This window comes from Bubalus bubalis, chromosome 6 (genome assembly GCF_019923935.1).
Source record: "Bubalus bubalis isolate 160015118507 breed Murrah chromosome 6, NDDB_SH_1, whole genome shotgun sequence".
Taxonomy (NCBI): Eukaryota; Metazoa; Chordata; class Mammalia; order Artiodactyla; family Bovidae; genus Bubalus; species Bubalus bubalis.
The window spans coordinates 92307151-92324296 of NC_059162.1; the positions used below are offsets into that span (position 1 = coordinate 92307151).

Consider the following 17146-nt stretch of genomic DNA (forward strand, 5'->3'; position numbering starts at 1 on the left):
CTGGCATGCTGTAGTCCATGGGGTCTCAAAGAGTTGGACACAACTGAGCGATTGAACTGAACTGAACTGGGAGATCAAACATGTCAAGTATTTGGAAGATGCTGGGTTAGGTGCATCCTAACTGGCAGCTATTTGCAGGGACTGACCTGTGCAGAGGTGGGGGAGCTTGGGGAGAGCGAGAAAGACCAAAGAACATTCCAGAAGGAGATGCACTTCTGCTGAGCTTTGGGGGCCCAGAGGGACTTGGAAGGCATCAGGCACCCTGAGTGGAGGGCAGGGGAAAATGCAGCATGGCAGCAAAGTGCTGTGGGAGTGGGAGGTAATGCCAAGATAGGGGGTGAGCCCAGGCTGTGGGGACCCCCAAACCAGGCTGAAGGCACCTTCATTTATCAGATGCCACCAAGGGCTGGCCCTGCAGTCAGAGCAGACAGTGGTTTTCATGTCATCAGCTCCCTCCCATAAAATGCTCCTGTTTTCCAGATGTAGAAAGGTCTAATTGTAAAGCCCATCTCTAACTGCTGCACTAGATTTGGGTCAGTATGTTACAGTCCAAGAGCCAGTGAACTCTTCTCAATAAAGTTTTATTGGCACACAGCCCAATCTTCTGTTCACATGTTGTCTGTGGCTGCTTTTCACAGTAAAACAGAGTCGAGTAGGTTGTGGCAGAGAATGTATGGCCTGTAAAGCTTAAAATACGTACTGTCTTGCCTATTACAGAGAAAGTTTGCTATCTGAGCCCTGCACTTGCTGTGTGAGCTTGGGCAAGTTATTTGCCCGCTCCGAGCCTCCCTGGTGAACTTCTGAGGGTTGTAGCAAAGCTCATGGGTGATGGCTGTGACATTTTTTACGGACTGTAAATTGCAGCACCCTTTCACTAGCCGGGCACCTGATGAGCACTCAAAGTCTGCTTGTCCATTAACAAGGGGCAGCCATCATGGAGGCCTTCCTAGACCCAGCCACTGGCTGTTCCTGGGACAGGGAGGTGGCATCTGGGCCTGAGATGCTGAATGCATCATTGTCCCTCTCATGCAGACTTGGCAGTTTTCAGTGTAAATTAAAATTCCTGTGGGGAGTCACCTTATATATGGTACCACTTTATAGCCAAGTCATTACGGTAATTTACAAAATGCTGTGGTGTGTAACTAGAGCCACTTTCTGTGGATTTGCTGGCTGTGACCTCATTCAGGCTGCCCAGTCCTGCATTTGGTGACACCTCAGCTTTGGGGGTTTGTCCTTCTGAGCCTGGTCTCAGGGTCATCCATACCTGACCTTCCCGGGGTCATACTTCTCATACCGGGCCCTGCCTCCAGCCCTGTCCTGAACTCAAGGATAAATGGAAGAAGTAGTTATTATTATCATCACTATTACTTTTCAAGTGCTTGTGAGTTAGGCACCATGGCAAGTGCATTGTGTTTGTTGTCTCACTTAATTGTCCCCACAATCTTGTGAGGTAGGTGTTAGCACCATTTTACAGATGAGAAAACTGAGACTTGCAGAGGAAACCAAACCAAACTCTTAACCTATCCCAGGGTGTGCCAGTCCAGGTTCTGCTATGGATTTTCTGTGTAACTAAAGCAGGTCCTGACCCTCTCCAAGCCTCAGTTTCTTCATCTATTAGTAAAATAGATGGTCACTCAGTCCCAGGCCTGACATTCTAGATTTTCTCATCAATTTGCAAAAATAAAGAGAATCTTCTCACCCTCCAAGACTCCAAAGAAGCTTCATTTATGTGGGGAGAGCCAAGTCCGAGGTCTGTTTTTGGCTCCCTGTGGTACAGAGGGAGGCATAGCTTCTGGGTGCCAGTCCCTTTTCAGGGTACCCACAGCCACCTCAGGGCAGTGGGGCCGATGTGTCCCTCTCATTTTCTTGCCTTCCCAGAGAAGGATACCACCCCTGCTTCCTGGAGACAGACAGTAAGCCAGGGTGGGCCCTGTGGTGCCCTTGGGGACAGAGAGGAATGCCAGCAGGCAGGAAGGTGGTGAGAGGGCCCAGGGTTGCAGAGTGACAGTAACCACATCTTTCTAGTGGTGGCAGCATCTCTGGGACACAGCCTCTGCTTTAATTTCCAGGTTGTGAGAATACAGGTGGCCCGGAGCGCGGTCTGGCACGGGTTTGGGGAGACCTGGGTTGGACGTAGCAATTGCCACGTGACCTCGGGCGGCCACTTGCCAGCTCTGGTACTTGTGTATCCCTCTGTGGGGTGGGGAGGCCGGTGCTTTCATCAGGGTGCTGTGGGGGTCACGTAAGAGCAGGGCTTGAATGGACTGGGAGCCCCGAGCAGTGCCAAACTGTGACCAAGGGGTTCCTTCCTCTCTCCCTGCCTGTATTTAGTGTAGGAAAGCTTCTTACTGTGTCCAGTGGAGAAGAAGCCAGTAGTCCTCAATTGTTGGTCTAGGAATGACTGTTTCTTCCCCCAAGAGGTGATGGGTTTATATCTCAACTGAGCCCCTTACTCCCTGTGTGACCTTGGGTAACCCACTAAACTTCTCTGAGTCTTTGTCTGAGATGGAGTGGTCTTACCACCTGGCAGAGTTGTTGCAAAGATTGGAGTTTAGGAGTTGTTGTAACGGCTGTACTTTGACTTCCCCAGAGGCTCTGCAGCATGATCTTATTGGAGTCAAATAGGGGGGATGCTTGCTTTGGAGTCCACGGTTGTTGATCAGTTGACTGAGAGGCAACAGGGCAGGACTTGAGCTTTGAAGTCTGAGGGATCTGAGTTTGTGTCGTGACCCTGCCTCTTACAGACCCCAGCGCCTAGGGGAAGGCACCTAATCTCCAAATCTCAACTTTTCTTATCTGGAAAATGGCAGTAATGAGTCCACCTCACAGGGGCGAACGCTTCAAAGAATCGAATGTTCCTGGTAATCAAGTGGGAAGGCTTGATGAATAGGACCTGATGCATGCTGGGCTGCCAGGCACCTTCCGGGGCCCTGCCTTCCATCGCTCCACATATCTTCCTGTGGGAAGGAGGAGCAGGTAACCCGGAGTGGGTAGGTTACCCAACGGGCCTGTTGGGGAAAGAACCTCAGAACCACATCCTTGACTCAAAGGCTCTGGAAGAAAGACCCTGGCAGAAGAGCCCCACGTGATGATGAAGCTGTCTTTGTGCCAAATGCTATTAATGGTCATAAAATTATCCACAGCTTTCTGAGGCTCAGTCCCAGGGTTTGCCTCAATGGGACAATAAAATCACAAGCAGAAATGATGTGGGAAGGGCAGAGACCGACAAGCAGAGACAGAGTTAAATGAGTGGCAGCCTGCTCTCATTAACTCAGGCCGTTCACATTTGTTACCAGGGATTTCTTTTTAATTACAAAATGGCCAATTTATTAAAAAATAAGCTTGTGAGGGGCTGGCCAAGGAGCAGCCAAAGCCGGCGGGAGTGAGGTTTCCTCACAGCAGGACGCTGGCCAGTGCTTGGCCTGAGAAAGTGACCAGAGGGCCACTTCTGAGGACATGCTTGTCTGGAGACGCGTCAGCTGCCCTGGGACCTTGAAAGCATTGTGTTCTCACCTGCAAACAGTAAAGAGCTTGGCAGGTGAATGCCTGTGTCTGCCGGAGCTTTGGGCACGTGGCGAGTTAGCACTGAGGGTCTGGCCTTCTGTGAAAGGGCTGCCTTGGTGGTGGACAGGGTAGAATTAGGCTTGGGGGAGCTGGATCCTTGAGAATGAGGTTGGACTTTTGTCACTCTGAGAGGCTACTTTTTATTACATAGGGATTAAAATGTGGGGTTTGGGTCTGATGGGCATGAGCCAGAAGTTCAGCCCAGACTGTTACTAGCTGAGTGATCAAGTGAGCAGTTTAGCCTTCCTGAGCCTCTGCTTTCTCCTCTGTACAATGGGTATAACCCTGATCTCTCCCTGCAAGGGCAGTAGAAGGCCCCATTGAGGCAGTGGAGTGAGGACCTGCGCATACTGCTCAGCAAAGGGCACTTCTGTTGTCCTTGTCCTTAAACTTCCCGGCTAATTGTGCATTGATATCAGCTCTTTTCTTGCTCAGTGTTGATAGTCCCTAGACAGTCCTTGGGCCTGTTGTTGTTTAGTCACTAAGTCATGTCTGACTCTTTTGTGCCGCCATGGATTGTAGCCCTCCAGTCTCCTCTGTCCATGGCATTTCCCAGTCAAGAGTACTGGAGTGGGTTGCCATTTCCTTCTCCAGGGGATCTTTCCAATCTAGGAATTGAACCCACATCTCCTGCATCGCAGGAGGATTCTTTACCCCTGAGCCACTGGGAAAGCCCCCTGGGCCTGTTAGTAATGTTTTATCACCTCCGTCAGACACTCTGTACTTTTCAGAGGCTGTTTGATGTTAAGAACACTTTACACTCCTGGTATCCCACTCTCTGGGCGCCCATGCTCGCCTAGGGGCTCTGCACCTCAGCTCGCACACCTGACAGCACCTCTGGAGAACTTGCACGGCTGCCCCCGTTTTGTACAGGGGGACTCAGCCTTGGGGAGGGACTTGTCTGAGTCACAGGCTTGGGTGGGGGCAGGAGGGGCTCACATGGGGCTCACCAGGCCCTGAAGCCCATACCCTTTCCTCCTTCGCATAACCCTGCCAAATGACTCGGTGGAAAGTTCAGGAAGACAAGCTTCGGATTAACCCTCATCACACTGTAAATGAGGAAACCGAGATGCAGGGGGGCAGTGAACATGTAGCAACCACGCCTAATGTTTGCTTATACTTTATATAGTTTTTAAGGGCTTTCTGTAGATTTCAAGGGGCTTCCCAGATGGCAGAAGGGGTAAAGAATCCACCTGCCAATGCAGGAGCCACAGAAGATGCAGGTTCAGTCCCTGGATCAGGAGGATCCCCTGGAATAGGCAATGGCAACCCACTCCAGTAATCTTGCCTGGGGAATCCCATGGACAGAATAGCCTGGCGGGCTACAGTCCATGGGACTGTAAACAGCTGGACATGACTGAGCACACACATAGATTTCAAGACTATTTGAGGCGCATCTCCCTCAGTTTGTCTCCTTAAAAATCCAGGAGTTGGGCACAGCAGGGCCTGTGATAGCCCATCAAAGAACCTTGGAGATAGAAAGGTGTGAATAACTCTGTGCCTCTGTGGAGTAATGCAGTGTGAAGAACAACGTGCGTTGAGCTTTGGTGATAACAAGAACACATGCTGCTTAGTGAGCACCTCCTCTTTGACCTACAAGTGTCGGTGACGCTCACCCATTGGGCACCCAGCCCCCGCTGTGGCCATGCATGTTGTCAGATACGTGCCAGGATCTTACATTGTCAACTCCAAGAGGCAGGAGTGTGTGTGTCTAGCCCACCATGTTTCCCGCACCCGGAATCGTGTCTCGTACGTTATAAGTGTTCTGTGTTTGTATGAAGATGACCAGTTACCCACTGGAGCTCAGCATCTGCATCTGAGAACTGGGGATTTTATTATAGACCCTGCTGGTGATTATGGGAATTAACAGGGGTCCCCAGTGCCTGATACAGCAGAGGTTCGGGTAGTATTGCTCAAGGGGCTCTGTGCCACGGGAACCCCAGTGACTGCCCTGTACCTGCACCTTCTACAGGCTGTCCCCACTCACTTTGTCTCCTTCTGTCTCTCTCTGCATAGTGAATGGAAGCTACGGCCACTGCACTCCAGGCTCGGAGAAGAGTCTGCTGGATCTGGACCTTGCCGAGGGCCCTGGCCCCACCTGCCGCCAGGGCCTGTTCCTCCCTGCAGGAAGCCCGCCACCCCGGGGCCACCCCCTTGCCTGCGAGAGGCTGCTGCATTTCCCCCACCCCAGCAGGTACGTGCTCCAGCCCCACGCATCAGCTGCCTTCTGTAGACGGTCCCTAGGCCCCAAAGACCTAGGGTTTCCTAGGTCTTACCTGGCTCATGGGACACACAGGGAAACTGAGGCATGGGAAGGCTGGAGACCAGCTGGAGCCCGTGAGGCATGTGGATAGCTGCCTGGTCTAGGCTCTGCACCTCACCACTGCAGCGCCTCGTGAGACGTAGGAATGATCTTACTGAGGTGGGTTTCCCCATTGCAGAAGCTGAGCTGACTGTTAGAATCAGTCATTTCAGAAGAATAAGATTCAGAGGATGATAGAGAAGTTGGGGAGGGAGACCCCAGCTCAGGGTTCATGCACACTGTAGTGTCCAACCCTGGACTGTTCCTAGAGTGGAGAGGAGTTCCTCCATCTAGACATCTCCTGCCCCAGGAAGCCATTGCCCCATAGAGAACTCTGCCAGGTAACCATCATTCAATGCTGGCACGTTTCCAATGATGTGTACCTCTGAACAGATATTCCATCAGATTGCATATTGGACTGAACTCTGCCTCCTGAGACTTCTCCAAGGGTCCCAACTGTGTTGCTATGCCCTCTAGTTTGCTGACAGGCAGAGACTAACCCCAGACAGGCCTCTGCACCCACCCACTCAGCCCCATGGCCCTCATCCACTGCCTGGGGCTGCTCTCCTGGGGCCTGTCTCACTGATCAGAAAGTCTAAAACTGGCCCACCTGCCTGTTTATAGCTGGTTCCTTCACCAATCATTTATCAAGCCCCAGTTCTGTCCCGGGCATCATGGTTCATGCTGGGGGTGGGGGTGCCGTGGTGAAGGAAGTAAAGATCTCCCCAACAGAGTTTACTTTTCAGTGAGAGCTCCATGATGGGAGAGAGTCCTAGTTAGCAGGGGGCTTATTTTTCCCACATGGAACTATTTTCTTTGAGACTATAGGCTCTCTGTGGCTTTCTTTGATATCAGTGAGACTTCTGATTTACATGAGTGTATTAATCTGCTTGTGTAACTCAGTGAAGCTATGGACCATGTGTGCAGAGCCACTCAAGATGGATGGGTAATAGTGAAGAGTTCTGACACAGCGTGATCCACTGGAGGAAGGAATGGCAAACCACTCCAGTATTCTTGCTGCAAGAACCCAATGAACAGTATGAAAAGGCAAAAGATATGACATGAGAAGATGAGCCACCCCCACCCACCTCAGGTCAGAAGTTGTCCAACATGCTACTGGGGAAGAGTGGAGGGCAATTAATGATAGCTTCAGAAAGAATGAAGCGGCTGGGCCAAAGTGGAAATGACGCTCAGTGCTGGATGTGTCTAGTAGTGAAAGTGAAGTCTGATGCTGTAAAGAACAATACTGCGCAGGAAACTGGAACGTTACATCCATGAATCAAGGTAAACTGAACGTAGCCAAGCAGGAGGTGGCAAGAGTGAACACTGGTATCTTAGGATTCAGTGAACTAAAATGGATGACAATGGACAAATTTAATTCAGATGACCATTACATCTAGTACTGTGGGTAAGAATTCCTTAGAAGAAGTGGAGTACCCCTCCTAGACAACAAAAGAGTCCAAAATGCAGTACTTGGGTGCAATCTCAAAAATGACAGAATGATCTTGTTTTGTTTCCAAGGCAAACCATTCGACATTACAGTAATACAAGTCCATGCCCCAACCACTAATGCTGAAAAAGCTGAAGTTGACTGGCCCTGTAAAGACCTACAAGACCTTCTAGAACTGACACCAAGAAAAGATAATCTTTTCATCATAGGGTATTGGAATGCAAAAGTAGGAAGTCAAGAGATCCCTGTGGTAACAGGCAAGTTTGACCTTGGAATAAAAAACAACGCAGGCAAAGGCTAACAGAGTTTTGTCAAGAGAACACATTGGTCATAGCAAACACTTTCTTCCAACAACACGTGAGACAGCTCTGCACGTGGACATCACCAGATGGTGAACACTGAAATTAGATTGATTATATTCTTTGCAGCTGAAGATGGAGAAGCTCTATACAGTCTGCACAAGACCTGGAACTGACTGTGGCTCGGATCATGAGCTCCTTATCACAAAATTCAGGCTTAAATAAAAGAAAGTAGGGAAAACACTGTACTACTCAGGTATGGCCTAAATCATATCCCTTATGATTATACAGTGGAGATGATGGATAGATTTGAAGGATTAGTCTGGTAGACAAGGTGCCGAAAGAACTATGGACGGAGGTTTATAACATTGCATAGGAGGCAGTGGCCAGAACCATCCCAAAGAAAAAGAAAATCAAGAAGGCAGAGTGGTTGTTTGAGAGGCTTTACAAATAGCTGTGAAAAGAAGTAAAGGCAAGGGAGAAAAAGAAAGATATATTCAATATTCAACTAAATACAGAGTCCAGAGAGTAGCAGGGAGAGATAAGAAAGCCTTCTTAACTGAACAATGCAAAGAAATAGAAGAAAAACAATAGAATGGGAAAGACTAGAGAGCTCTTCAAGAAAATTGGAGATACCAAGAAAACATTTCATGCAAAGATGGGCACAAGAAAAGGACAGAAACAGTAAGGATGTAATAGAAGTAGAAGAGGTTAAGAAGAGGTGGCAAGAATACACAGAAAAACTGTACAAAAAAGGTCTTAATGACCCAGATAACCACGATGATGTGGTCACTCACCTATAGCCAGATATCCTGGAGTGTGAAGTCAAGTAGGCCTTAGGAAGCATTACTACAAACAAAGCTAGTGGAGGTGATGAAATTCCAGTTGAGTTATTTAAAACCCTAAGAGATGATCCTGTTAAAGTGCTTCAGTCAATAAGCCAGCAAATTTGAAAAACTCAGCAGTGGTCACAGGATAAAGCAAAGGTCAGTTCTCATTCCAACCCCAGAGAAAGGCAATGCCCAAGAATGTTTGAACTACCACACAATTGCACTCATTTCACATGCTAGCAAGATAATGCTCCAAATCCTTCAAGCTAGGCTTTAGCAGTACATGAACCGAGAAATTCCAGATGTACAAGCTGGGTTTAGAAAAGGCACAGGAACCAGAGATCAAATTACCAACGTTTGTTGGATCATAGAGGAAGCAAGGGAATTCCAGAAAAACATCCACTTGTGTTTTGTTGACTATGCAAAAGCCTTTAACTGTGTGGATCACAACAAACTGTGGAAAATTCTTAGAGATGGGAATACCAGAAAGCCTTACCTGTCTCCTGAGAAACCTGTATACAGGTCAAGAGGCAACAGTTAGAATTGGACACAGAACAGCAGACTGGTTCAAAGTTGAGAAAGGAGTACAGCAAGGCTATGTATTGTCATCCTGCTTGTTTAACTTCTATGAAGGGTACATCATGCTAAATGCTGGGCTGGGTGAAGCACAAACTGGAATCAAGATTACTGTGAGAAATATCAACAACCTCAGATATGCAGATGACACTACCCAAATGTCAGAAAGTGAAGAGGAACTAAAGAGCCTCTTGATGAAAGTGACAGAGAGTGAAAAAGCTGATTTAAAGCTCAACATTCATAAAACTAAGCTCATGGCATCGAGTCCTATCACTTCATGGCAAATAGATGGGGAAAAGTGGAAGCAGTGACAGATTTTATTTTCTTGGGTTTCAAAATCACTGCAGATAGTGACTGCAGCCATGAAATTAGAAGACACTTGCTCCTTGGAAGGAAAGCTATGATAAACCTAGACAGTGTATTAAAAAGCAGAGACATCACTTTGCTCACAAAGGTCCATATTGTCAAAGCTATGGTTTTTCCAGTAGTTATGTACAGATATGAGAGTTGGACCATAAAGATGGCTGAGCGCCGAAGAACCGATGCTTTTGAACTGTGGTGCTGGTGAAGACTCATGAGAGTCCATTGGACTGGAAGGGAATCAAATCAGTCAATTCTAAAGGAAATCAGTCCTGAATATTCATTGGAAGGACTGATGCTGCAGCTGAAGCTCCAGTATTTCCCACCCGATGAGAAGAGCTGACTCATTGGAAAAGACCTTGATGCTGGCAAAGGTTGAAGGCAAGAGGAGAAGCAGGGAACAGGCTGAAATGGTTGGATGGCATCGCTGACTCAATGGACATGTGTTTGAGCAAAGTCTGGGGGATGGTGAGTGACAGCGAAGCCTGGTGTGCTGCAGTTCATGGAGTTACAAAAGGTTGAACATGACTTAGTAACGGAACAACAACAACAGTTAATCTGCTTGGGCTGCCATAACAAAGCCCTTCAGATTGGGTGGCTCATAGAACAGACATTTATGTCCTCACAGTTCTGGAGGTCCAGGATCAAGGTGTCTGCAGGTTTTGCTTCTCCTGGGGGCTCTCTCCTGGGTTCACAGATGCCGCCTTTTTGCTCGCCTGTGTCCTCATGGGGTCTTTTCTTGGTGTGTGCACCTCTGGTGTCTTGTCTTATTCTTACAAGGACTCCAGTCCTATTGGATCAGGGCCTTGCCCTATTTCCACATTTAACCTTAATTATCTCCCTGAAGGCCCTACCTCCAAATCCAGTCGCACTGGGGGTTAGGACTTCAAATTATGAATTTTAAAGGAACGCATTTAAGTACATGACGAGGAGTAAGCAAGCATCTTTTAGACTTTGATCTGTGCATTTTTTGGCGACAGTCAAATGCATTTATCTGCTTGATTGTTCACTGAGGCTCCCCTGGCAGCATCTAGTTTGCTCAGTGAAATTCCCTCTATCTTACGGAAGAAGCTATGCTAGTCAAAGCTTAGGGAGGAGAATTTTTTTTTTTTTTGTAAAGATGATCAGAAACCTCATTTGTTATTTTGGATGTCATTTGTCAGAGCACAGCAAAGTCTGTACCCAGGACCCTACACCAGCATCAGTCTGAGTCGCTGCCGCTTCTGCTGCTGTCCTGGCTCTTCCAAACTTCCTCATTTTCCTGAAGAAAAAGAGCCCCCAGCCCCCATCCCACACCCAGTTGGATCCTGTGCCTTCTCCCTCCCTCTGGATTGCCTTGTGTCTTGGGGTGTCTCTGTTCATGCTGATCCCTCTGATTCAAACAGATCAGGTTCAAATTCCTGCTCCCTGCCTGCCTCTGAGGGCTGGGCACATTGCTTCATTCCTAAGTCAAATAGATGGTAGTGTCTCCCTTGAAGAATTTGGCCATGCCTTCAGCAGATATGTGCATCGTTGTATTGTTGGGATTCATGAGATGGCCCCTGGGAAAGCGGCTGGAGTTGTTCCTTCTTTCTAGGGCCCTGTGCTCATGGTTTCTAGAGATTGTGATGGGAATTGCCTGGGGTGACAGGGCTCAGCAGCAGAGCAGGGCCAGAACCACTGCCTAGCCTCATAGGGACAACGAGGGCAAGGAGAGGGGCTGCCTTAGCTGGCATTCAGAGCCAGGAGACCCTGGGGCCTGAGCTGACCCTTCCCTGCCTGATGCCATTCAAGGTTTTGCTGTTGATTATTCAGGTAACTCGCTTCCCTAGTTGCTCAGTGGTAAAGAATCTACCTGCAGTGCAGGAGATGTGGGTTCAATCCCTGGGTTGGGACGATCCCCTGGAGGAGGGCATGGCAAGCCACTCCACTATTATTGCCTGGAGAATCCCATGGACAGAGGAGCCTGGTGGGCCATAGTCCATGGGGTCACAAAAGATTCAGGCATGACTTAGCGACTAAACAACAAATTCGGGTAACTCAGTCACAGAACAACACAGCTCTTCTTTTCTCCTAGTGTTGGTTGCTTTAACCTGCCTTTGTTATTTTTTAATGTACTTATTTTTAATTGGAGGGTAGTTGTTTTACAATGCTGTGTTGGTTTCTGCCATACATCAACATGAATCAGCCATAGGCATACATATGTCCACTCACTCTTGAACCTCTCTTTCACCTCCCACCCCATCCCACCCCTCTAGGCTGTCACAGAGCACCAGGTTGGGCTCCCTGCATCACACAGCAAATTCCCACTGGCATCTATTTTACACACAGTCTGTTTTTAAAGCAATTGCTCCAAACAGATGCTCATCTGGCTGCCCTTCCCCATCCATGCCCACCTCCGCCAGACCCAGGATCATGACCATGCAAAGAGCACTATTTTTTTTAAGCTCCACAAAGTCATAACTTCAGATAAGATCTTTAAGCTGCTCAGAGCTTTCTGCTGGCAATAGTGGGCCCAGAGTCCCCAACCCTGTAGATTGAGGGTATGTATTTGCTCCCTCTGATTCTACCTGGTGACCATGCTCTGGACAGCAGAGTTCCTAAGAAGGAAGAGAGGCCTCTGGTGAGTGATGCAGAGACTTGTTCAAGTGTAATTGAGAACCAAACAGAAGAGCCCCTTCCCCAGCCTCCCATCCAGGGAGCACTTTAAGTTAGGTTCTGTACATGAGAAGTCTACACACTGGGAGGGAAGGGGAGGCTGGGCTCTGGTCCAGCCCTGTCTCTGGTTTGCTGCTTGTGGCTTCTGTGAGCGCTCCGCCCTCTTGGTAGCAATGGTGTTGGAGCCAGTGGTCTCTGAGGACTCCAGGCTCTGACTTTCCTTCTCTCCTGTCCTGTTTCTGCTCCTCTACCTCAAGGCTGGAGCTGAGGATGCCAGAGCTTCAGGGACCCCAAGAGGGAGGGGATGGGGCTGCCGGGCCATGTTGGGAAGCAGAGGGACAGGTGATGACCCCACCACCCCGGGCTCCAAAGGAGCCCCAGGAAGATGGCGGTAATAATGGCAGCGCTGGTGGTACCGGTCACCATGCTGCCCTCCTCCCAGAGGGCCGTCACAGCACCTGTCTCCTCCCTTGATCCTGGCAGCCACCCTCCGAGGTAGGGAGGGTTAGTCCTCATTTCACAGGTGAGGAAACTGAGGCTTGGCTGGGGAAAGGTACAAGGGCGTGTGGGGTCAGGCTTTGGGCACGTCAGTAGGCCTCTTAGGGGCTTCTCTGGCCCTGAGTCCAGTGTCACTTTGCTGGTGTCTCCCCCTCTCAGAATTCTCTGATGACCGGCAGGCCCTGACACCTCTTTCTGCATGGACTTGTCCTGCATTTGGGAGAGGCCCTCTCTAGGAAGGCGTGTACTACCTGTGTGATGATGGCAGCATCTTGACCAGCCGGGCCCTGCCCATCATCATCCTCACCCTCAGGAGAGCCATTCAACATCGAGGTGCAGGGAGAGGTCCAGAGCATCTTGCCAAGGTCTGCACAGCGAGGTGTGGCTGAGCCTGGCCCCAGGTCTCAACCTGAGACCTGAGGGTTGGGTGTTCCCTAGTGGTCCTGTGGCTAAGACTCCATGTTCCCAAAATGCAGGAGACCCAGGTTCGATCCCTGGTCAGGAAATTAGATCCTGCGTGCCGCCATGAAGACAGAAGATCCTGCGTGCTGCTATTAAGACTCAGTGCTGCCAAATAAATAAATAAATAAATAAATATATATATTTTTTAAAGAGATAGAGACCTGAGGGTTAAGAGAAGTTAACCTAGATTTTCCCACTGTCCCACTTGGCCTGCCTTCCCATGGCTTCTCCCCAGAGTGGCATTTCGTGCACTCACTGGCTTGACATTCTGGAACATTCCCCCCGAAGAAAGTTCTCTTCAGTTTTTCCTGGGATGACCCCTCACTGTGACTGTGATTCAAACCCCTACCCACTGATGTTCACAGTGGAAAAAAACAGATTGCTTGGGGCAAAACATCACATTTTTAGACGTTAAGAATGATTACAAGAATTAAGAGAGATTTAAGGGACAAGTAAGCAGAATTTAAAACAGACTGGACCTGGTGTCCCTCCGCGAACCATTCTCAGCCTTCTTCTTCCAGAACTCACTAGAAGGTCACGGGCAGGGGGACAGGGCAGACCCAGGGAGGCCTCAGAGGCAGGACAGATGGCGCTTGATCTGGAGAGGGTGGTCTGGATATAATAAAAGGACAAAATGCACGCCTTACTGGCATCTTCCCCCACACAGTCATGTTTTCAGACCTCCTGCCTCTTTTGAACATCTCCCCAGCCCCTTCTGCTTCTTCTCTCTCCCCTTCTTGCTCCATGCTCTTTCCTGCTCACTGGGCCACCAGTCCTCATCTCTCTGCTACCAGCGTCAGCCTTCCTCCCCTGCTCTGGGCTTCTCCGCCCCCTCCATCCTCAGGCTCCCGCTGTCCCCCCACCCGACCCTCCCCACTGTGGAGTGCCCACCCTCTCATGACCCCTCTGCACTGTCTTCCAGGTCCCCCAGGCCCCAGGCCACCTATGTGAATGGTGGCCTCCCAATCACACAGCACATCAAGCAGGAATCCCTGCCTGACTACCGGGCCATGACGGAAGCTCGTGCACCCCCATCTGCCCACTGCCGGGCCCCGCCAGCCACAGGCCTGCACACAGACCTGGATCTCCCGGGCCGAGGCCTTGCCAACCCCGCACCTTCCTGCTACCTTCTGGGCAGCGAACCCAGCTCGGGCCTGGGACCTCCACCTGAGGCCCACCTCCCGGAGGGGGGCCTGAAGCGCTGCTGCCTCTTGGGGCTGCCCCCCACCTCCTCGGTCTCTGTCTCGCCCTGCGCCGCCTCCGACATCACTTCCATCATCCGCTCCTCCCAGACAGCCCTGGTTACCTGTGTCAACGGACTCCGGAGCCCCCCTATGCCGGGAGACACGGGGGGCCCTCCCAAGCGGGCCCGGCCCAGCTCTGCATCCACCGAGAGCCACGAGGGCACTTTGCGGCTTGAAGCGTGCCGGAAGGCCGGCTTCCTGAAGCAGGAGCCCGCGGACGAGTTCTCAGAGCTCTTCGGGCCTCACCAGCAGGGCCTGCCACCCCCCTACCCCCTGTCTCAGCTGCCGCCTGGCCCGGGCCTTGGGGGCCTGGGGCTGGGCCTGGCAGGCAGAGGGTTGGCTGGGCGGCAGGCGTGCCGTTGGGTGGACTGCTGTGCAGCCTACGAGCAGCAGGAGGAGCTGGTGCGGCACATCGAGAAGAGCCACATAGACCAGCGCAAGGGCGAGGACTTCACCTGCTTCTGGGCAGGCTGCGTGCGTCGCTACAAGCCCTTCAACGCCCGCTACAAGCTGCTCATCCACATGAGGGTGCACTCGGGTGAGAAGCCCAACAAATGCATGGTGAGTTCCCACGGCCTCCGGGTTTGCCCCCACAGTGCTGCACCTGGCTCACTGCCTGGCAGAGCTCTGCCTGGGGGCCTCCCCTGGCATCTGGCCAGGGTCCCCTTGCTTGAAGAGGGAAGGACCAGTACTATGGATGTGGCCACCAGTCACAATGGTCAGTGCCCCGTTCACTGGGGACCTTGGTGGAGGGCCCCTCGGACTTGCCAGGGACCCTCTTCTCTACCGTCTATGGTCTGGTGTCACACACGTTGTTCAGGTGGTGACACGTGATCTGGGGTCAAAGCAGCTCAGCCGGCCTTCTTTCTTACACACAAATGCTCGTGTCCCATCTGCTGATGGCCAGGTGAGTCATGGGGAATATGCTCGCCCCTGGCTCTGGCTCTTCACTCGGGGTCACAGGCTTGATTTTGTCCACAGAGCACTGGGTCCTTACAGGCATCAGGCTTGAGGGCTGTGGGTGCCCAGGGCAGGCTTTGGGGTGAGACCTTTGGTTAGCAGGTAAGGCCCTGGATAGCACCTGCAGCATTCTGGCTGAGGTGGAGACTAAGGTTTCCAGGGACATGCCTATGCTTGCACACACACATGTGCACACTCACACACACACACACATGTGCGCGCGCACACACACACACATTAACTGTAGGCATTGAGGCCTCCAGCCCTTCTGACTGGTCATTTTCACGTGCTGCTCTCACTGTGGTGGAAATCTGTATCAGGAATGTTGTCTTAGTCTCTGATATCTTTAGCCAAGCCACCCCCAAGGTCCCGCCAGCTCATCAGGACAGGTGCCTGCCTGGGAGTGGAAGGGCCGATGGAGGTACCAAGCCCCAGCTCTGTCTTCCCAACAGAAGGCTTGGGAAAGGTTGGGGCTTGGGAAAGGCAGAGGAAGGAAGCAGTGTGCCTGGTCTGTAGGGCCAGTGTCGTAGCCAAAGTTGAGTTCTTCCAGCACTTGTATGCACTCACTGTCTCTGGGCCCTCGCCTGCCTCATGGAGAACTCAGTCTGGGAAGGGGTGCAGCTGGGGGAGAGGTGGACCTCTCTCTGTTCTTGCTCAAAGCGCTGGGCAGCATTGCAGGGCCAGGGAGGGGGCGAGAAGCATCGGCAACCAGCAGCATAAAGTCCATCTTCCTGGGACCAGCTGTTGGCCCTTGGGGCCCATCTGCTTGTGACTTGGGCACCCACTGGACCAGCTTATGTAACTTCAAGGAGGCTATGTCTTGAGGATGAGAAATAATTCACTCTGTAGAAAAGTGAGGGGCAGGGGACAGCCTCTGCCAAATAATGTGGGGTGGTTGGCATGCTGGGGTCATGGGGAGCGGCTGGAATGAGCAGGCTGAGAAGTGGACTGTATTGTGTGTCTTTGGGCTGAGAGTGTGCTGGAGGGAGAGCTGGTGGCCAGGCTGATTCCTGGTGATGCCCCTGTTCATCTGGGGTGTTGTGACATGTGACTTGTAAGAGGGCATGCCCCTCTCTGGAAGAAGTTGTCCAGAGGGCATCACAAGGTGGGGTCCTGGGCCGCACACAGTCCCCGTCTCTCTCTGAGATCCTGCAGTTGACAGCCACTGAGCTGCAGTTCTCCTTCACATCTTCTGTCTGGGGGTGACCTCACTGGTACCTGCAAGGCCCTTGTGGAGGCTGCCTGACCTGAACCCTGGCATGACACTTTTCTTGGGCTCCCATGTAGAGTTGATGGGAGGGAGGTGAGTGACAGGAGTCACTCACAGACTCTTAGATGGAATCTGTATCCACCCAGGGAGGAGAAACCTAAATGGGCTTCATGGGGCAGGTGATGTTCAAACCATGTCTATATTTTCCTGGGGTTGCCAAGGGCTTTTGCAGATGAAGAAGTGGAAGTTCAGTAGGGCCCAGCTGGCCTTCCACCTGCTGCTGTGAGAACACTTCATCTTACCTCTTAGGGGTTTAGGATTATGGTAGTAAGACCTGCAAGCCCAGCCCCTGAGTGCTGACTGTTTGCAGGGGCTATTCTAAGCCTGTGGTCCTCATGCTCCCTGTGGTCCTCACAACAACGCTATGGGGCAGATACTATTTTTCCCCATTTTAAAGATGAGGAAACTGAGGCTCAGAGAGATTGCATAATTTGCCCCAGGTCCCACAGTTACAGACAAACCATAATGACAACAATAATAGAGGCTAATAACCTTGCTAGTAATACTAATAACAATGACGAAGATAACTTGCCCCCTTCTGGCTCCGCTGGTAAAGAATCCACCTACAATGAGGGAGACCTGGGTTCGATGCCTGGGTTGGGAAGATCCCCTGGAGAAGGGAAAGGCTACCCACTCCAGTCTGCCCTCTGATGCCCTTTCGCAACACCTACCATCTTACTTGGGTTTCTCTTAC

At 51.0% G+C, this 17146-nt stretch overlaps 1 protein-coding gene across 1 annotated transcript in view; it reads left to right on the forward strand.

The window, feature by feature from the left end:
* The window catches only part of GLIS1 (GLIS family zinc finger 1), a 264590-nt gene that overhangs the window by 158979 nt on the left and 88465 nt on the right, over window positions 1–17146 (forward strand). The window contains exons 3-4 of the mRNA XM_025288700.2: window positions 5581–5758; window positions 13901–14783. Of these exons, the coding sequence (XP_025144485.1) occupies window positions 5581–5758; window positions 13901–14783 (1061 nt within the window). The remainder of the gene's footprint in view (window positions 1–5580; window positions 5759–13900; window positions 14784–17146) is intronic.